Source organism: Alosa pseudoharengus, unplaced genomic scaffold, assembly GCF_046254945.1.
Source record: "Alosa pseudoharengus isolate Yale_2024_CS ecotype anadromous, Long Island Sound unplaced genomic scaffold, YU_APseudo_1.1 YU_APseudo_1.1_scf_13, whole genome shotgun sequence".
Classification (NCBI taxonomy): Eukaryota; Metazoa; Chordata; class Actinopteri; order Clupeiformes; family Clupeidae; genus Alosa; species Alosa pseudoharengus.
The window spans coordinates 20,902,532-20,923,404 of NW_027468598.1; the positions used below are offsets into that span (position 1 = coordinate 20,902,532).

General features: G+C 39.7%; 2 protein-coding genes across 3 annotated transcripts; both read right to left on the minus strand.

The window, feature by feature from the left end:
• Positions 1-4,429, minus strand: LOC143121843 (dehydrogenase/reductase SDR family member 11). The gene is made up of 7 exons (XM_076282480.1): positions 4,036-4,429; positions 2,842-3,051; positions 2,432-2,526; positions 2,132-2,261; positions 1,888-1,980; positions 1,721-1,786; positions 1-1,026 (listed from the first exon to the last, which is right to left on the minus strand). The coding sequence occupies exons 1-7, from the start codon at positions 4,165-4,167 to the stop codon at positions 985-987; spliced, it is 768 nt and encodes a 255-aa protein (XP_076138595.1). The 5' UTR covers positions 4,168-4,429; the 3' UTR covers positions 1-984.
• A 2,337-nt stretch (positions 4,430-6,766) lies between these two features.
• Positions 6,767-14,551, minus strand: LOC143121172 (dehydrogenase/reductase SDR family member 11-like). 2 transcript variants are annotated; one of them, XM_076281566.1, is made up of 7 exons: positions 14,353-14,551; positions 13,552-13,761; positions 8,175-8,269; positions 7,914-8,043; positions 7,705-7,797; positions 7,549-7,614; positions 6,767-7,164 (listed from the first exon to the last, which is right to left on the minus strand). In XM_076281566.1, the coding sequence occupies exons 1-7, from the start codon at positions 14,482-14,484 to the stop codon at positions 7,123-7,125; spliced, it is 768 nt and encodes a 255-aa protein (XP_076137681.1). In that variant the 5' UTR covers positions 14,485-14,551; the 3' UTR covers positions 6,767-7,122. The 2 variants fall into 2 exon arrangements, with proteins under 2 accessions (XP_076137681.1, XP_076137680.1); XM_076281565.1 differs by lacking the exons at positions 13,552-13,761; positions 14,353-14,551 and adding an exon at positions 12,153-12,322.
• Positions 14,552-20,873: the final 6,322 nt, after the last annotated feature.

Sequence of the window (20,873 nt, forward strand, 5' to 3'; positions counted from 1 at the left end):
TGACATGATGCAGTGAATTTTTATTTATTTATAGCACTATTATTTTTGTATTACACATTTTATTGTGTGTCACATGATGTCACACATGTCTGGAGGTTGTAGTGAAGTAATCATTGCAAAACCCCTGCATTCCTTTATCACCACTGTGCCTGTGTGTGTAGTTGTCTGCATGAACAGCTACTAGTTGTACAAAAAAACAAGAAAAGGAAAGAAATACATGTGGAAATCATAACAATTAGCAGCTAAGGAAGGTAAATCAGTACTTAGTGGTTTATCATTCGGCTTGAGTTCTATCCAAAAAATAGCCAAATCAAGTATTTCATAGTCAAATACAACTACTTAGATAGTAAATGCAGTCAGTATCCTGGACTATAATCAGAGAAATCCTAACATGTTAACAAGTCGCTATTTGTTCGAGCAACATAATAAAAAAAAAATACATATGAAGTCATTTAATTTAGCACTGTCTCCTGACTTGAGGTATACATCAACTGAGGTATCAGTCAGTCAGTTTTTAGATAAAAAAAAGTATCCCAAAAATGTGGTGGTGTTTATCTTGCGTTACTGGGTTGCGGGTTTACAGTTTGCTTGGGTGGATTTTAATGTGACCGATTCATGAGTCTGCAATAGATTTTTTGATCATCCCGGCTTATTCATTATTCATTACAACATCTTCTTTAAAAATAAACTTGATTCACACCACAGTGTGATTCACATGTACCATCAAGTGACAATGAATCTGAACCTACATTATTATACCATATAGCCAAAATTTTAAATTGGTGGCCCTGTCTCCAATGCTCCTCTCCTTATTCACCAGGCACCATACATCAGGGTTGCACCTGTAGGAACCCATAGCCCAAACACTTTACAAAACTCCCTCGCAGGTCCCTTTAGGGGGATAGACTCTTAAGGTGAGCAGATTTAGACACGGCAGATCCCTCCAGCAGTTTTTAAAGCAGCAGACGACCGGCCTGCATGAGGTTAGGACACCTGTTCAACGGGCCGCATCAGAATGTCACCAATCTAGATCGAAATGGAAAGAGAAGGAGATAATGAAAATAACCTTTTAACAATATAATCCATACAGCCAGACCCTGGGAAAAAGTACATCTTAAGAATTCACTCAATCCAAGTAGCCCATATCTTCTTACATAGATAAATGGTGACAGGTGGGGGTGGGAATCACAATTAACTCACAAATCGATACAGACACAATACTTGACGTGTACTATGATAACGATAACATCTATATATAACGATTCTGCTATACTCATTACATTGATAGATACATTCAGCTATGATTCGTCAGAATATCTGCATAGCTGAAGAAGAAAAGAAAATAGGTAAATGTAGGCAAAAAAATAATCCTAAATAGCCAAAAAATTTGCATTTAATATACATCAGTCACAAGTGTTTTGTTTGCACTGTTTTAGTAAAAGTATCTAGATTTGGCGCCAGCATAATCAATAACATATCACAAGCATCAGTGGATATATTTCGATATGCTATATTTTGTCCCACCCCTACTGACAGTAAACTAATATGTCCAGTGATATCTACATTCTGGTGGAATCTTCAAGTGCTTTGATTGTTAAATGTGTGGCATCTTACAACAAGGAATCAACATCCAAAGCCCTGTGATGAATGCTGAATCACTTCATCACTTGGGATATTATATGGGATCGTCAAAATGAGCCAAAAATGTGGCCTTCCTTACCTGTACATGAGGAGGAGCACTTAAGGCATACACCACTGCACTGGCTATGTCGCCAGCCTCCAAGCACTACAGACAATGAGAAACTGGTATTAGACTAAACATTCAACAGCACTGAGAAGCAAAAATGAACAGACATTACTTTCTAATTCGACAGATGAATCCCATACCTTTATACTTGCATATGTTGCAGCAGCTTTCTCAGGGTCATCGCCATGGAGGCGGAAGGCAAATTCTGTTTCCACTAGACCAGGTGATATGGCCTGTCAGGGGAAACATTTGTGTGTTATTTGCCACTGGACAACAAAAACAATAGCAATATTGTTTCTATAGCAATAAAAATTATTTGCAACAAAAAGGTAAATTAAAAGTTGTTCAAGCAGAGGCAAACCATAGTGTTCACAGTGTTCTTACAGTGGCTCGTATATGGGTCTTTGCTTCCCGTAGCTCCTGCCGGATCCCCTCAGTGAGTGCGGTCACAGCATACTTGGTGGCACTGTAGAAGTGAACGCTGGCACTGGGCACCACTCTGTGCCCACTCATGCTGGATATAAGCAATGTACAGAAATCAGGTAGCCTATGGATTACTTGATCTGCTGCTGGTAAAATAACCCCTTACTGTTTAACCAACTACTGGCGATATAGAGCCAGTTACTACTAGGCAGTGCTTTGCCTTTTGCTCTTTAACCAGCTAGGGAGTTCAAGAGCATCTACCTGTTGATGTTAATGATGTGTCCATCATCCACATTTCTTTCCTTCATGGACTGGTATGCCTCCCTTGTGCATATTGACAAAGCAAGGACGTTGACCTGAAGTATTATAGATACAGCAAAGTCCAGTAATTAATGTCCTCTCAATACTGCAACAACTGAGTCATAACGTCTTTCAGATTATGCCATTTTACCAATCCCTGTGAGTCACCAATTCTCATGGCAATAATTTGTAAACACAACTTAGTTACATTCAGACTCTATCCATCCATATCCACTTTATCCATGGTCTTATTTGCAGATATCGAAACATCTGATATCAAAATAGAGACCCTCCTGAAAAAATGTCAGCAAGCTATCCTACAGAATAACCTTATTTTGATCACTTATATGTAGACGCTTTTAGTTACTTACATCCATCATCGTCCTCCAGCCATCAGTTTTGCCGCTCAGCAGTGGCTCAGAGTGAGCTAGGCCAGCGTTATTGATGCACACATCAACACCCTGGTGCAAGGTCTTGATGGCGGAGAACATGGAGAGGATCTCCTCTTCGTTTGACAGGTCGCATTTGTAGGGAATGAGAGTGCCACTCAAGCCAGCACTCTGACATTCTGCTGCCAGTTTCTAAGGACCAGGACATATTAAATAAGTAATTTCGCAGTTACCGTAATGCTGCAATATCACACCCAATCATCATTCATTTCAGTAACGTTAATGGGATCATACATACACCTGGCCTGAACTGTCTCACTAAGAGCTCTTTTCCACCACTGAACGCCAAGTTACCCATTAATTTCAGGAAACTTCGTGAGCTCCAGTTACGGGCTCTCACACAGGTTCCCATTCAAACCAATGGGCAACGCGGTGGACAGCGGCACACGAAGTTTTGGTGGAAAACCGGCTTAAATCATTGGTGATAACCGATTACGCAAACAGATGTCCTAAAAGTGTTAATCAAACTATTTGCATAGGTAATTCGGTTCCTTGTCACCAGATATGAACAATAATAACCCTCGCTTCCCTTTTAATTACACTTTGGCTAACTAGCCACCCTGCGAAGTAGTTTCACCTGACTTCCTAGCTAACATTAGCAACTTTGATAGGCATCTGAATCACGAAAACGACAACTAAGCTAATTAGCAGAAAGCTTGCGATAACTCTGTCCATTGGCAACGATTCACAAAACATAGAAATTGTACAATACGACTTTCACGTTAGCTGGGTAGGCTGCTGACTTCCATGTGTTACGTTAGTTATGTAGCATAACCATTTTTGCTGAGCCTTGCTTTGAAAAAAAAAAAAAGCTAGCTAGCCAGTTTGCTATCTAGCAAGGTAAAAATGCCATTAACCCAATTGTTAGCTAATACAGAAACAAAAATAGGTTAGCTTATGTTTATACGACTAAAATAACAGTTCTGAATGTCGTCTAATCTGAATTTGGCTTGCCACTACCGTTATCGTTTAACAATGTTGCTTACTTAGCTAACAAGTCAGTCTGCGTGAAAGGCTGTTAACAAACTTTGTGGATTGTATGGCAGTTAACGTTAGCTAGCTAGCAGCTATTGGTAGCCAGCCAGCTATCCTACTTGTGCTACATTTTCTACCCACCTCTATCTTCTCAACAGTCCTGGCGCAGCCGACCACCTTCATGCCATGTCGGACAAGAGCTTTCGTGATAGCCGCTCCAATTCCAACGGAGGCTCCAGTCACAAGAGCTACTCTACCTTTCCACCGATCCATTTGAACCAAAAAGTAAACAGTTTACAATTTCACTTGACGCGAACCTGTTCACGATAATTCCGCCAGCGTGAGCCTTCTTGCGTGTTTTAGTAAATAATTGTCAAAACGCTGCACGCCCACAAGCACTGTTATCATATGACGTCCCATAAAGTAACATTCCATCTTCCAAGGAAAATTAAACTATAAACTTCAGAAGATGTTTTATTAGCCTAGTTCTACTGTGTGGCGATAAAGATCAAGACGTTTCCGATTAATCTTTGGTGTTAACACTGAACAACCTGCGAGGTTTTCATCCGGGTGTTATTTAGGGTTACGTCTACAAAACTCAATAAGGACAAGTGTTTTGACACTTGTTACTGGGGTATCTATTTTAAACAAGAGAATGTAATTCCTGGGAATTACGAGTGCATGAAAATGGAAAAATGGCTGCTGAATAAAATATTGTTGAATATTGTTTAAAATCTAATCCAAGTGGATGGAGGTCAGATAGAGAAAAAAGTTTGGTGGGGAGTTGTAGTTGATGACAACTGACAGTTGGAATAGTTGAACATTTAAAAAGTTGGATAGTTTAAATGGTTAAATTATTTAATAGGGAATTATTGTATTGGGGACTTATTTTGAAGTTGAAGTTGAGGACAGAGGGAACATTTGGCGGGAGTTGTAGTTGATGACGACTGACAGTTGGAATGGCTGAACAGTTAAATAGTTGGATAGTGAAAATGGTTAGGTTATTTAATAGGGAATTATTGTAGTGAGTACTTTTATTTTGAAACAGTTGTGGGCAGAGGAAACAGTTGGCGGGAGTCATAGTTGATGACAACTGACAGTTTGAAAGGCTGAACAGTTAAATAGTTGGATAGTTAAAATAATAATAATATAGAATTATTGTAGTGAGGAGTTTTATTTTGAAACAGTTGTGTGGGCAGAGGAAACAGTTGACGGGAGTCAAAGTTGATGACAACTGACTGCTGCTAGAGTAGTAGAGTAGTATGGTGGTTGCTATGCTGGTTGCTAGGTTTTAACTGTGAATGTGGTTGCTAGGCTGTTGCTAGGGTACTTGAAGTCGTTGCTAGGTTGTTGCTAGGGTGTCCATGGTGGCTACTATCAGAAATAAAGGAGTTACTACAGTGGTTTGCTAGTATAATCATGTTGGTTGCTATGGAAACTGACAGATGCTTAATTTCAATGGTTGCTAAATTGGTTGCTAGGTAGGTGGTGGTTTAATATAGTACTGTAGGCTAGAGGCATAGTTGATGATAACTGACAGTTGGAATAGTTGAACAGTTAAATAGTTGGATAGTTTAAATGGTTAAATTATTTAATAAGGAATTATTGTAGTGGAGACTTTTATTTTGAAACAGTTGTGGGCAGAGGAAACAGTTGAACAGGATCTGTAGTCTTAAGCGAGCCAGATTGTATGCTTAAAGCCTGAGACAGACAGTTGCTGGAGGTGGCCGGAACCAATTATGGCTCTGGCCGGAACACTTGGCATAGGATTCCATGTGCCCTATTGTGATGCCATAATCGGCAATGTTAAGTCTATGGGGAAATTTTCAGTAGTTTTTAATTAATAGTTCAAAAAGTATAAAAGTTACAAATATGAAAAATACATTCCACACCTGTCCTAAGTAAGACCTACGTAACGCAGTTTGAATGAAGTTTCTACGTTAAACGGTTGAAGCCGCATTAGACGCAGAAAAAGCGTTAGAAGAAGAAGAAGAAGAAGAAGAAATCGGATAACAGTAGATTGCATTTTCATGCACTCTAATAAGAAGAAATCGGATAACAGTAGATTGCATTTTCATGCACTCTAATAAGCAAATTATACACAAAAAGTATATATTTTGCTATTGTAAAAATATGAAATCTTATGTCTTACACAGATAGGTCTAACAAGTAGCCTATAAACTGCAAAATAGCTGGACATCTAAGATGCCCTTGATGCAGCCTACACAATAGCATACAAAAGCTTTCAGTCTGGCATAAAGAGACCTACAGCTGCTAGAACGAAGCCCTTAAGATGCTGAACTGGACTGTATTTGACTGCAGTCACACTGAAATTGGATATGATTTGCTTTCTCATAAAAAGTGTGTGTCCTTGTTTAAATAGCCCCATCTAGTGGTGGTTTGATCAAGTAGCCTACAGTTCAGGCTTTTGCGGATCTGCTCTTACAGCATGACCTGTAGTATAGTAGCAGTAGGCTATAGTATGTTTCTGCGGCTGCTAATAACATTTAATCAAGGGGACTTCCCTTATTAAATGAAACAGTGCACCCACATTCACCAAGTCACTGGCAAACCTTAATACATGAATGGGAACAGGCAAACTGAGGTTAACCATAACAGAGCGCTGACTTCTTGTTTTCCTTTTTTAACACTTAAGTTGCTATTTGTTCCCACTGACATTGTGTGTGTGTGTGTGTGTGTGGGGGGGGGGGGGGGGGGGGGGTCCAAGACTATACATCAACTTAGGTATCAGTCAGGTATCAGTTTTATATAAAAAATAAAACCAAAAGCAACCCAAAATGTAGGAGACCAAAAATGTAGGAGATGTTTATCTTCCATTTTTAGTTTCTGGAGTAAAAGTTTACATCTTGCAAGGAAGGGTTACTCATTCAATTCATAGGTCAGCCTTGGTTTTTTGATCAATCGGGCCAATTCATTATCAACACTCATACAACAATTTAATAAATGAGACACAATTTGTATACTATCAAGGGAAAAATCAATCTGAAACATACATTATTATACCATAACCAAAATTTGAAATGGGTCACCCTTTCTCCTATCTGGCACTGCTATCCTCATCAGCATTGCACCTGTAGGACCCCACATTCCAAGCTCTTTACAAACTCACAGAACCCTTTAAGTAGATAGACTGTTATCTTGAGCACATTTAGACACGGTATGTCCTTCCTCCAGCAGATCCTCAAGGGGCAGACTGCATATGCAAGGTTAGGACATCTGTTCAACAGGCCTCATCAGTATGTCACCAATCTAGATAGAAATGGAAAGGGGGGGAAAAGAAAAGGAAAGAGAATTAGGAGGAAAAGAAGAAATAAAATGGTTATAAATCTGGTACAATTACATGCCTTACTTAAGGGAAGTAATCAATGTGCATTGTCCCTTTTAAATAAACATAGTTAAAAATGTATTCCCTTATGCCATTCACCGAACGCTCTGGAGACTCTCTTAAGGCCTTAAGCTACTTGAATGATTCCTGGCAAACTTGAATTTGACAGACTGTCTGTCTAACATTAGATACACATATTCCCATATTGTTATGTTAATATATATACCTATTGTCTCTCCCCATACTTCATCATAAAATAAATATGTCGCCGATCTAATGCAAGCCAGTAATGAAAGACACCGTCTTACTTGTACATGTGGTGGGGCACTAAGGGCATATACCACTGTATCGGCGAGGTCGCCAGCCTGTATGCACTGCAGAGAACACAGGTCGGTTACTACACTAGTGCAGACTGAGATAAATGTTGTAGACCAGTACTGTGTTCAAATCAGATTGGCAGTTACCTTTATACTGGCATATATTGCAGCAGCTTTCTCTGGTTCCTCACTATGGAGACGAAATTCAAATTCTGTTTCCACAAAACCAGGTGATATTGACTGTAAATGTGTAAGAGAGGGAGAGGGGATTTTTTCCTTAGTATGACTACACAAGGGTGTGTTGCATCTCATTATGCGAATATGAAGCAATTACATGCAAGCCATGTGGTACTTACAGTGGCTCGGATGTGGCTTTTTGCTTCTCGAAGCTCTTGCCTAAGTCCTTCTGTAAGTGCGGTCACAGCATACTTAGTGGCACAGTAGAAGTGACAGCTGGCATCGGGAGCCACCCTGTGTCCACTCATACTACAAAACAGAATGTTAATTCAACAGGATCAAAATCAGACTTTATAATTTACAAGCTTCTATTCTGAGACAACTAGTGTCAAAATATAAAAATAACACTCATTTAGCTTCAGGTATAGCAGGGCATGTACCTGTTAATGTTAATGATGTGACCATCGTCCACATTTCTTTCTTTCATGGATTGGTAGGCCTCACGTGTGCAAATTGTCAAAGCCAGGACATTAACCTACAGAGTATTTTAGATGAAGGACAGCTACAATAAATACAGAATATTGTTCAAACATATGGAAATATGGTAAGTCGAGGTGTTGAAATTAATCAAATAATCGATGCATCGCGATGTGGACATGGACGATTCTGCATCGATGCAGTGGCCGACCATGATCGATTATAACACAGTGATGTCGCTTGTTAATTTTCCGGCCGCGACATAAACATTCTAATGAAGAATAACATTCTCAGTAGCCTAACCCATTTCATCTAGAGTCTAGTTAGACTACTGAGAATGTTATTTTTCGTTCATGTCCGTAGAGTCTAGATTAGGGGTCTCCAACACGCTGCCCACGCCCCACGCTCTAAAAACATCAATTGTAGTCCAGAACCATTTTAAGAATGTATGTAGCCATACATCTGTAGCCTAACATTAACTTGATATTAGTGATAGCCTACCTAATATAGCCTACCTACTAATTGTAGATGGGTTAAATTGTAGCCTTTGGCTCCGAATCATGGGCGGACTGGCCATCTGGCATACCGGGCATTTTCCCTTTTGGGCCGATAGAATAGGCTATATATATATATAATATAATCATTTGGGCCAACGGTCGGCCCAAAAGGAAGGACAATCAGCGGCCCATTGGTTACATTTCCATATTGATACTCGACTGATCCAATGAAAGCTCACGTCAGGCCCCACCCCTCGCATTTTGGCTCAGAGCCAGGAATTTGTGAGCCGTCAAAAGTTAATCGAAGTTGCCTACACAAAATTCCAGCAACAGCCCTGTTTATTTTGTGTTGTTTCAGTTGTCCTACATTGATTAACGTCTACGACAATCTAGGAATGCCTAATTTAGCTCTTTACACATAGGCTTCATTAACTGTTTGGTGCTGCTGTCAGTTGAGCATTGTATAGTTTAAATGTAGCCTATTGAATAATTTGAAATGATACTTTGAATTCAAGCAAACTCTTCTTTAATAATTGCTTGTATAGCCTAGGCTACTTGAATATGGAGATCATGTGCTCCATGGCTACCTCTGATCAGTCAGAGTGATAGCAAATGAGGCCTACATCACTTTCAGTGCTCCATGACAGTTGAAAATATATGCATATTTAAGGGTAATGCAAATATTTTGTATTTAATTAGGTGTGCCCGACCGATTTGAGGGCCGCTTGGACCAAATATGCCAGGGCCGATTTTTGGTCAGAGTCCGCCCCTACTCCGAATCCTTTTCCCATTCAATCTTCATATCTTTGAAAAGCATATCTTTGCGAAAGTTCTGTGGCCATTCCGTGTTTGTCCCATCCTCCGTGTAGCAATAGCGCTGTAAATCTTGTGGCATGCATGTCATGCAATAAGACTGTGCTGGCGAAAAACAAAACCTTTTTTGCCAGATCATGGAGAGATTACAGATGTGCAATAACTCTAAAAGGCGTAGTAGTCGCTGTTTTGCTAGGCCCAGCGAAATCTGGCAATGTGGAATATTCCGCTGGTTGGTGCACACGCAGGTGGGCAATTCCATGCAAAGGTCATCCTTACCATGGAAAAAAAAAGTTGTGCATACGCAAATAGAACTGTTGTTAAAATCTTCATTTAGGTCTATATTTTATTGTTTGTAACTGATCTGATTGAATTTGATGGAGAATGACACTCTTTTCACATCATAAATATGGTGTGCAACCATACCAGAAACAACATTTTTCACATGGTAATATTATACATATTTAAAAAGTGGATAAATGGACCCAAGGTTCAAACAAATTGTGTAATTTGACAAATTCCACATTGACAAGGGAATGGTAGAGCAATGTCTATGCTCAGCTTGCCTTTAAGAGCGCAACTCCTTACATTTGTAAGGCTTTTGTTTTTAAGTCAGCAAGTTCCATGGCCATGTCACATCCATAACGTTTTATAGGAAAAGTTTATGCTACACATACAGTGCTGATGCGACAATGTCCATAGTGTCTGTGCAAAGCTGATTTATATCAATGTAAAGTGTGATGACCAAATTGTGCCCCTTTCTTACTTTTAAAACCTTTAATGGTGCATTATGGATGTGACGTTATGGATGTTACATTATGTAAATTACAAGACTGGAGACTTTATTATACCTCAAAGCCGATAAAACGTCTGTTCTGGTGGCATGTCAGTTTCAATGCATTTCACCTTAGTGTTTACAATGGACATTTCAAAGATTATTAGGTTGATCAAAACCACAGGGAGGCCTCGCCTAAGCATTAGCAAAACAAACATAATATTAAAATACCTCCAGTGATTAGCCTAGCCATAGCCTATTTTCAAGTGGCCTAATAAAAATCTGAAAATCTGAGCGATTATCTTCCCGTAACTGTCATACTGTTGTTGTACAGTAACTGGATTATCGTGTTAGCTGGTGAAGATGGCTGACTTTGCAGCTGGAGTTAACATAGCAACCTCCTTCTGTTGCCGATCTGTTCAGCCTGCCGTTCATGTCTGCTTAACACAGTTTCAGTTTGTGTGTGTGTGTGTGCTTGCCTGTCTGTATGTGTGCGACTGTGCGTGCGTGTGTGTGTGCATGTGCATGTGTGCACGTGCATGTACTTTATGTGGGAAAATCACAAATGAGTGGGTATGGGTTAGGTTAATGCGGGCTCTTGAGACTAACATACCATAAATATTTTGTCATCTTGGGTGCAACGGTTCAGGTAGGGCTAGTTATTTAGGGGAGTGGCCACCAAGTATCATGTTCCCTGGTGTTTCAGTAACCCGGGAATCACTGACCAAAATTGATGACGGTAAAAGAAAAAAATTAATTCCTTTTTTATATTTTAAATGACTCTTCCTGTGGATCTTAGTGGGCACTGAGGAAGCAATACTTTCATTGCTAGTTTTTAATGATTACTATTTCAATTGTTTCATATCAAAATTCACTACTTTCAAAAATTCAAAACACACTTTTTGTGTTCATTCAAGTCTCCTTCATGCTACATATATCATAGTTTCGGCAGTTTCCTTCAAAATTCTCTCACAAAAGTGTGTCCATTTCATGTCACATCCATAACGCTGATAAAATGGCTTGTATTCTTAGGATGAAATTGATTATTTGAGGATTTCTCAGTATTCAGAGGACAGAGGTTACATTAAAATGTATGCAAATTAATTCACTGATACTAATTTTGCCCCCACTTTAAGGCATTTTGTTTACCAATATGAGTCCAATTGTCACATCCATAACGCTGGAACTGCCCAGGTGTTCAGATTGGTTGTCTGTCCATTCACACAGATTTCACTGGAGCAGATCTTGCACACAACTTCGGTAGTCTATGTCTCTTAGCTTTCTACTTTCATCCGGCAATATGTAGCCTGTAACTGTAGGGCTCTGTAATTTTATGTAGAAATTGTAAAATTGATTTCTGTACTGACATATGGTAATTAGTGTTGACATGAAATTGTAAAGATCTGTTGGCTAAATGTAGACCTAACAATATTTCTTTTTACATTGTTTCATGATACGAAAATGGATGTTCTATGTGAAGTTTATCATACTCAGGAAATGCTGTAATTTGTTGACAAGTACTGTCTGCTGTGTTAAGACTTTGTAAAAAGATTGTTTCTATTTTACTAGGCCTAGGCTACCTGTATTTTTGGATGAAAACATAACTATATAAAGTAATATAGAAAACTGTATTATATTGAACTACACAGTATCGCATTCCGTCAAGTCAAATATCCTATATGGCTTTAATAAAAAATGTATCTGACGCATGGATGCATCAGGAATCAAATCGAATCGCTGACATCATGATAATCATAATCGAATCGAAACGGGAGATCAGTGGCCAATTCACACCTCTAATGGTAAGTACATGTTATACATACTAAGACACTGGCAGACACTTTGAAATTACTTACATCCATCATCGACCTCCAGCCATCCGTTTTGCCGCTCAGCAGTTGCTCAGGGTGAGCTAGGCCAGCGTTATTGATGCACACATCAACACCCTGGTGCAAGGTCTTGATGGCGGAGAACATGGACAGGATCTCCTCTTCGTTTGACAGATCGCATTTGTAGGGAATGAGTGTTCCACTCAGACCAGCACTCAGACATTCTGCTGCCAATTTCTAAGGATAAGGGACATCATTTTGACCATTAGTATTATTGTAAGTATCATATGACAAATGATATGCCGCAATATCACACTATCAACATTAAAGTGTGTTGGCCTCTAAGCAACAACGCAGACTGTGTTGCCCTAACTTGCCCAGACAATCACAGGTCATTCGTCCTCCAAACGTGAGGAGTAACGTAATGTGCTACTTTTTAGTGGACAGGTCGTCTAGCTATAGCATCTTTTTGGCGTCTTCGTGGCATTCGGACAGGACGCTTCAATTGCAACATTGTAGAACATTGTAGCAAAATTCTCTAGCAAAAGTGTGTCCATTTCATGTCACATCCATAACGCTGATAAAATGGCTTGTATTCTTAGGATGAAATTGATTATTTGAGGATTTCTCAGTATTCAGAGGACAGAGGTTACATTAAAATGTATGCAAATTAATTCACTGATACTAATTTTGCCCCCACTTTAAGGCATTTTGTTTACCAATATGAGTCCAATTGTCACATCCATAACGCTGGAACTGCCCAGGTGTTCAGATTGGTTGTCTGTCCATTCACACAGATTTCACTGGAGCAGATCTTGCACACAACTTCGGTAGTCTATGTCTCTTAGCTTTCTACTTTCATCCGGCAATATGTAGCCTGTAACTGTAGGGCTCTGTAATTTTATGTAGAAATTGTAAAATTGATTTCTGTACTGACATATGGTAATTAGTGTTGACATGAAATTGTAAAGATCTGTTGGCTAAATGTAGACCTAACAATATTTCTTTTTACATTGTTTCATGATACGAAAATGGATGTTCTATGTGAAGTTTATCATACTCAGGAAATGCTGTAATTTGTTGACAAGTACTGTCTGCTGTGTTAAGACTTTGTAAAAAGATTGTTTCTATTTTACTAGGCCTAGGCTACCTGTATTTTTGGATGAAAACATAACTATATAAAGTAATATAGAAAACTGTATTATATTGAACTACACAGTATCGCATTCCGTCAAGTCAAATATCCTATATGGCTTTAATAAAAAATGTATCTGACGCATGGATGCATCAGGAATCAAATCGAATCGCTGACATCATGATAATCATAATCGAATCGAAACGGGAGATCAGTGGCCAATTCACACCTCTAATGGTAAGTACATGTTATACATACTAAGACACTGGCAGACACTTTGAAATTACTTACATCCATCATCGACCTCCAGCCATCCGTTTTGCCGCTCAGCAGTTGCTCAGGGTGAGCTAGGCCAGCGTTATTGATGCACACATCAACACCCTGGTGCAAGGTCTTGATGGCGGAGAACATGGACAGGATCTCCTCTTCGTTTGACAGATCGCATTTGTAGGGAATGAGTGTTCCACTCAGACCAGCACTCAGACATTCTGCTGCCAATTTCTAAGGATAAGGGACATCATTTTGACCATTAGTATTATTGTAAGTATCATATGACAAATGATATGCCGCAATATCACACTATCAACATTAAAGTGTGTTGGCCTCTAAGCAACAACGCAGACTGTGTTGCCCTAACTTGCCCAGACAATCACAGGTCATTCGTCCTCCAAACGTGAGGAGTAACGTAATGTGCTACTTTTTAGTGGACAGGTCGTCTAGCTATAGCATCTTTTTGGCGTCTTCGTGGCATTCGGACAGGACGCTTCAATTGCAACATTGTAGAACATTGTAGCAAATTCCTACATTCCTTCAGCTGAGCAATGACATATCCACCACCAATAACCATCCACACATATACAGAAAGTATAACCTACGTTATATTGTTGTCACCAAAAATAACACTGTTCTGCATGTCGTCGGATCTGAAACTTGGCTTGTCACTGGAATGAACTTTGACTAGCATATAGGCCTACAAGCCAGTCTGCTAGACTGCTCACGAGCTGTTGATTGTATAGTATGGCAACTTGCTTAGGTATATATATATATATAGGTAGGCTAAAGGGACTTTGATGGTATAGCGAGATAGCCCACCTCTATCTTCTCAATGTTCCTGGCGCAGCCGACCACCTTCATACCATGTTGCACTAGAGCTTTCGCGATAGCCGCTCCAATTCCAACGGAGGCTCCAGTCACCAGGGCTACTCTACCTTTCCACCGATCCATTTATCCACAAAAGTTAACAGACTATTATCGAATTTGACACGGACTTGCTCACAATGACAACTCTCACGTCAAGGTGAGCCTTGTGGTGGTGTATTTTAGTAAATAATTGTCTATCTGCACGCCCACCAGAAGCATGTGACGTCACATAACGATAGATAGCACTTCATCCCGAGGGAAATTTTAGGAATCCAGAAGGGTAGCATATACAACTATACCACAACACACACACATATATCTCACATACAAAAAAAACCTCACAGAAATGTAAGAACATGTGAAGTTACAATGGTCTGGTGGACTGACCGTGTGATGCATTGACCATGATATGTGCTATGGTAGAGTGTGTACAATGGTAGAAGTGCGTAAGTGAACAGTGCAGGGAAGTGCAATAACTTTGCTTGTTATTAAATATTAACTAGGAAAAGACAAGAATGTAAAGATAATAGTATCGCTTAATAAACAAGAAAAAGAATAAGAACAATACAGGTGCTGCATAGGTGCTGCATATAATTAGAATATCATGAAAAAGTTGATTTATTTCCGTAGGCCTAATTCCATTCAAAAAGTGAAACTTGTATAATAAATACATTCATTCCACACAGACTGATATATTTCAAGTGTTTATTTCTTTTAATTTTGATGATTATAACCAGAGACTTTCTAATGAGGAGACACAGCACTCAAAAATCCTCCATAGAAATGCATGGGGTTAGTTTGTAACGCCAATATGGCCGTTGTCTACACATATCCCACCCCTTCCTCGACAAAACGTTGACATGTGAATACAGCTTCCCAATCATATGGTGTGTTGTGAAGACATCTTCCCAATCATGTGTTGTGAACTCGCCGCTGGAGCAAAATTGGGAGAGGGAGTTAAGTAATTTAGAGACGAATGACCGCGTCGCAGGAAGTGCATCATAACAAAGGGACGCCAGACCCTCTTGTAACAGCTGTACACAGTAGGCGTGTTCGACTTGAGGCAGATCTGTGCAGATCCATAGACAGTAAAAAAAATGGACGAACAGACTCCGTCGTTTTCAATGGGAGGGCACTGAGTCAAATAGAACGATTTTTCAGTTGGTCCCCCCAGTACTGCGCAGACTCACACTTAACTTCGTGACGTTAGCCATAGAACTGAATCTTGTAACTCATATGATAGATACACAGAAATTCTTCTCACACTTCCTTCGCCTTCAAAGTCATCAAAGTTAAACATTTATTTATGTATTATTATTAATATCATCCTCACCAAGTCGTGTTAATGTTGAAGCTACCATACATGATCATCTTCAAAAACAGTCATGCTAAAACAAAACAAAGTTATAGCCTTGAAGCTAATCTTCTTTCCACTTTTCCGACCTACGGTCAATCCATCGAAAACCTCTGAAATGATTACTGCCGTTTTTTTTTTTAAATTAGGTTTACTTTTTTATTATTATTAGGTTGCCTCTGTGTAATGCTTTACCTTAACATACGGTCGTGTATGCTAGGTTTTGCTTATGAGTTACCGTCATAGACAGTAAGGTGGACTGAGCTTCTTATCCAAACAATACCGTTATCTCCCTACGGCGCGAAAGAGAGATTATGTCAAAGCTAGCTTCCCTCCAACCGAACAAGCCAACCATTCTTCTTACGGGTAACCAACGTTACGGACGAGGTAGTGGAGTCTGTTTTGCCTTTGTAGTGTTTATGTGGATTACACAGAAGCTACAATATCAGCACAGGATATATGTTATATGAAGTTATGGTATTTCAAAAAAATCCTAGAATGAATGGGCTTAGCAGAGAGGTGGTCCCTCCAGCCTACGTCGATTCTTCTACTTCCGGGAATTCACCTGCCCCCTTGTGTAGATCTGACTTGATGTGATGCATGCTGGGTTAAACACAATGCATACTGGGATGGACGCAATGCTTACTGGTTAGAAATTTTGTCCGACTTCTGTCAGCCGGGGAGGGACTTAGCACCGTGACACCATGTCACATGACCTTAAAATATCGCGGGAGTCTTAGCCTGCAGACAGATCTTGCAGTTGCCTTCCACGAGGCTTGTTCGACTTGGACTGAGTCTGACTTGGTCTGGCTTTCTACGTAAACGTGATCTTCAGAGGCTAGACGGGAGGAGCTACAACAGAGGGCAGCTCATCCCGGACAGACAGGCTATAGTCTGCCTGACGTGACTCGCAGGAGACATCGCGGGAAATATCGCTGAATTTTGTTTGCAATAAACACAGCAGAACTTTCATTCTTACTCATTAAAATGAGCATGATGACTGACGAAATAAATTCTTATGATGTAGTTTAAATAAACCACTGTTGTCATACAGTTAACAGGCCTGCATTGTAGCACATAAATTCAATATCAAGTGTTTCCCCTATATGTGTGTCTATCTATTTAGCCAACAACAGAAAATAACAGAATATCCAAACGTTTTCAGTAGGCTAGCCTACCATTGTTGCAGAAATCACGTATAAGAAGGTATCCCTTCGATTTCTGTTTATTTTCGCATATTCCAACATAAGGAAGCAGCATGAGACTCCCGTCATAATCGTCATGAGGACATTCCTCCCAAATGGCCCTATCACGTCAACTGCAAGATCTGTCTGCAGGCTAAGACTCCCGCGATATTTTAAGGTCATGTGACATGATGTCACGGTGGCAAGTCCCTCCCCGGCTGACAGAAGTCGGACAGAATTTCTAACCAGCAAGCATTGCGTCCATCCCAGTATGCATTGTGTTCAACCCAGCATGCATCACATCAAGTCAGATCTGCACAGATCTGCCTCAAGTCGAACACGCCTATGAGCTGCACGAGCTAAAACACGCCCTCATGACGTCAGTTCAAAGACGTGATAGGGCCATTTGGGAGGAATGTCCTCATGACGATTTTGACGGGAGTCTCATGCTGCTTCCTTATGTTGGAATATACGAAAATAAACAGAAATCGAAGGGATACCTTCTTATACGTGATTTCTGCAACAATGGTAGGCTAGCCTACTGAAAACGTTTGGATATTCTGTTATTTCCTGCTGTTGGTTAAATAGATAGACACACATATAGGGAAAACACTTGATATTGAATTTATGTGCTACAATGCAGGCCTGTTAACTGTATGACAACAGTGGTTTATTTAAACTACATCATAAGAATTTATTTCGTCAGTCATCATGCTCATTTTAATGAGTAAGAATGAAAGTTCTGCTGTGTTTATTGCAAACAAAATTCCGCGATATCTCCCGCGATGTCTCCCGCGAGTCACGTCAGGCAGACTGTAGCCTGTCTGTCCGGGATGAGCTGCCCTCTGTTGTAGCTCCTCCTGGCTAGCCTCTGAGGATCACGTTTACATAGAAAGCCAGACCAAGTCAGGTGGTAAGCCCCTCCCCGGCTGACAGAAGTCGGACAGAATTTCTAACCAGCAAGCATTGCGTCCATCCCAGTATGCATTGTGTTCAACCCAGCATGCATCACATCAAGTCAGATCTGCACAGATCTGCCTCAAGTCGAACATGCCTTTTCTAAAGACGGTCCTGGACCAACAACTCTTTAACCAATCACAGCCTTGTGATGTCATCAATGTGAGCCTTCTGCTTCTCCCATTGCCATTTTGAAAATTCCCTCCAGAAACAACCAGTGGGTTACCATAACTTGTATCTCAATACAGGTAGGTCCTTGTATATTTGTGTGTAAAATAGTTAAAATAATTCTGAGTGGAATCTGAATATATGCACCTTAGATATTTTCGTTTTTGCCGACTTTGTTCCATGTTTGTCTAATGTTAGCTGCCAGGCTAGGGAATACATTACTGTAATACATTAGCTTCCTAATAGGTAATTCAGTGGCTATGCATCTTTTAAATAACTTATTTTTAAGCTCATTTAGCAATCTTGGTGCCGTTGTTATTATGTTAGAGGCTAGGCTAGGGAACATACATTTATGCTACCAAATTAACTTGCTAATAGGTAGATGCAGCATGCAACTATGTGAAGTGCCAAGCCGGTGTTATGTTAGTTCACTGGCTAAGGAGCACACTTTTGGACTACTAATGTAGCTTGGTAATAGGCTAAAGCAGTAGCTTTGGTGGTCCTGGAGCGACGTTGCCATGTTGGTCTTGGAATGTTGTTCCAGGACCGACTTTAGAATGTTGGCACAGGACCGTCTTTACAATGTTGGTCCAGGACCCACATTGTCATGTTTGTCCAGGACCGTCATTACCGTCATTACAATGTTGGTTCAGGACCCACATTGCCATGTTTGTCCAGGACCGTCATTACAATGTTGGTCCAGGACCGTCTTTACAATGTTGGTCCAGGACCCATATTGTCATGTTTGTCCAGGACTGTCTTTAGAATTTTGGTCCAGCACCGTTTTTACAATGTTAATCCTGGACCAACATCGCCATGGTGAATGGGGAACATTATATTAATGTAAACACTTACTGTTACAGCTATAAAAATGGCAGAATCATCGATTTGCATGATATTTCCATTCCATAACCCTGAGGTGGGCTACACGCTTTACAATGACAGCAAAGAGTTGTCATCGTTATGTGCTTTGTCCATCAGACAACGTAGCTTTCTGCGGCAAGACACGCATGCTGCTTGACTTGGTTCCACTTCCTATTTACCACATAACAATAATACTGGAAATTTAAATGAAGGATCAATATTCGGTTTTCTTTTATTTAATTTTAAAATATCCGGTCCTCGGTCGGGTATATTTTATAATATTTTATAACATATCATTAATGGTACTTCCAAAAGGTTTTATTAGATATATTGGTGCTGGGTAATAAGTCTTAGTGAATGTCTGATAACAACTCTTTGCCGTCATTGTCAAGCGTGTAGCCCACCTCAAACATGGGACTGCTATGTGGCTCACACTGTTCACTCACTTCCCCCTTTTGATGGACATTGCTTGGCAAGCTTCAAAGTGCCTCATAAACCACAGTATATCGGTTTCTAAATCTGCAGTCGGCATGTCCCCAAATAATGTATGCAAGGTCAGCCACTGTTTCCAAATAGGAAATGTGACTCAACTGTACAACAGTTCAAAGATTACCCAGAAAGAAAAAGTTAAAGGATATATTGGGTAAAGTTATACTGATGTCCCTGACTCTATAGCGATGTTAACTGTTCTTTTGTGACACATGTTACAATGTTCCAATAAATTGTGAATGCTATTCTATGTTGCCACTATCATTCCACAATCTACCCAAACTCTTTTGCAACCAATAAACATGATTCTCTGAGATTGTAAAATAATTATATATGGCTTGGTGATACCTCAAGGTAGGTGGTAAATTCAGAGATTCTTAGAAAAGTGTATGGCTCCATTCTCTAACAACTTGTAAAGAGACTTTGTGCACAATCCCAGATACAGGGTAAAAACAAGCAAAAGTGTTTAGGAAAAAGTCCACACACTCCTTGGTATTTTCTTTTCTTGATTTTATTTTGTCATAGTTTGGCAAGACGTTATGACCTTGATTGTTCTTCCTCAGATTCACTGCAAACACAGGCATTGCGCATGGTCTAAATCACCTGGCCTACAGTATAGGGGGGAGCCAGCTCAGTGACTCATTAACCCTTACAGGTATGGCAGGCAAGCTTGTGGCGTGACTAATGCCAAACAAATGCATAAGAACATTATAAGAAACATTAGTAGAACTTTAAGACCAAAACAGATCTCTAGTGTATACAAATGCAGATTTGAAAAAAATATAGAGTTCAATCATTCGTTAGACTTTCTGTTCACAGTCCATATTACAAGTTCATATTACAGAAAAAGTCTGATTACAAAATCTTCATTAAGCCCTCTTGGGGCCAAAGTTTCCTGGTGGTAGATCTAAAAAGCCTCTCTTTTTAAAAGCTGACTGTCTATGTCCCCTCCTCTTCGGTGGTTTTTGACTTGTTCTATCCCTATGAACCTCAGAGTTGAGAGTGGGTGTCCAAATTTGTTTAAATGAACAGCCAGGGGACTCTTACCATGATTGTTTCTGATGTTGCTTCTGTGTTCACATTCTTGTATTCAGAGCCCTGCGTGTTTTTCCTACATATGCTTTCCCACAGGGATATTTGATCAAATATACCTAATTAGTAGTGCTGCATGAGATTTTTCCTTTAACCCATAGTTCTTTTCCTGTTATAAGGTGATTGAAGGAGTGACATGTGTGTGAAATTGTCCTGTGCACAGTGCTCACATGGATAATTTCCATCTGGAAATATTGCGGTGTTGGTGCAGGTGGGCAGTCTGTTTTCATAGTCTCTGATGTTGTCTGGCCTCTTGTAGATAATTAAAAAATATAATAGAAAATATAATAGAAAATAAAATATATACAAAAAATATATATTGACAAAATATATATATTGACAAATTTGACAAAAAAATATATTTT

What these genes read in the sequence shown, in the direction of transcription:
- LOC143121843 (XM_076282480.1), bottom strand. Translation starts at nt 4,167, where the DNA reads ATGGATCGGTGGAAAGGTAGAGTAGCTCTTGTGACTGGAGCCTCCGTT. An exon ending in GGACTGTTGAGAAGATAGAG is followed by an intron (nt 3,052 to 4,035) that starts GTGGGTAGAAAA and finishes CCTGGTCCTTAG; the next exon opens with AAACTGGCAGCAGAATGTCA. An exon ending in AGACCCATATACGAGCCACT is followed by an intron (nt 1,981 to 2,131) that starts GTAAGAACACTG and finishes TTCCCCTGACAG; the next exon opens with GCCATATCACCTGGTCTAGT.
- LOC143121172 (XM_076281566.1), bottom strand. Translation starts at nt 14,484, where the DNA reads ATGGATCGGTGGAAAGGTAGAGTAGCCCTGGTGACTGGAGCCTCCGTT. An exon ending in GCTGGAGGTCGATGATGGAT is followed by an intron (nt 8,270 to 13,551) that starts GTAAGTAATTTC and finishes AATACTCTGTAG; the next exon opens with GTTAATGTCCTGGCTTTGAC. An exon ending in AAAGCCACATCCGAGCCACT is followed by an intron (nt 7,798 to 7,913) that starts GTAAGTACCACA and finishes ACACATTTACAG; the next exon opens with TCAATATCACCTGGTTTTGT.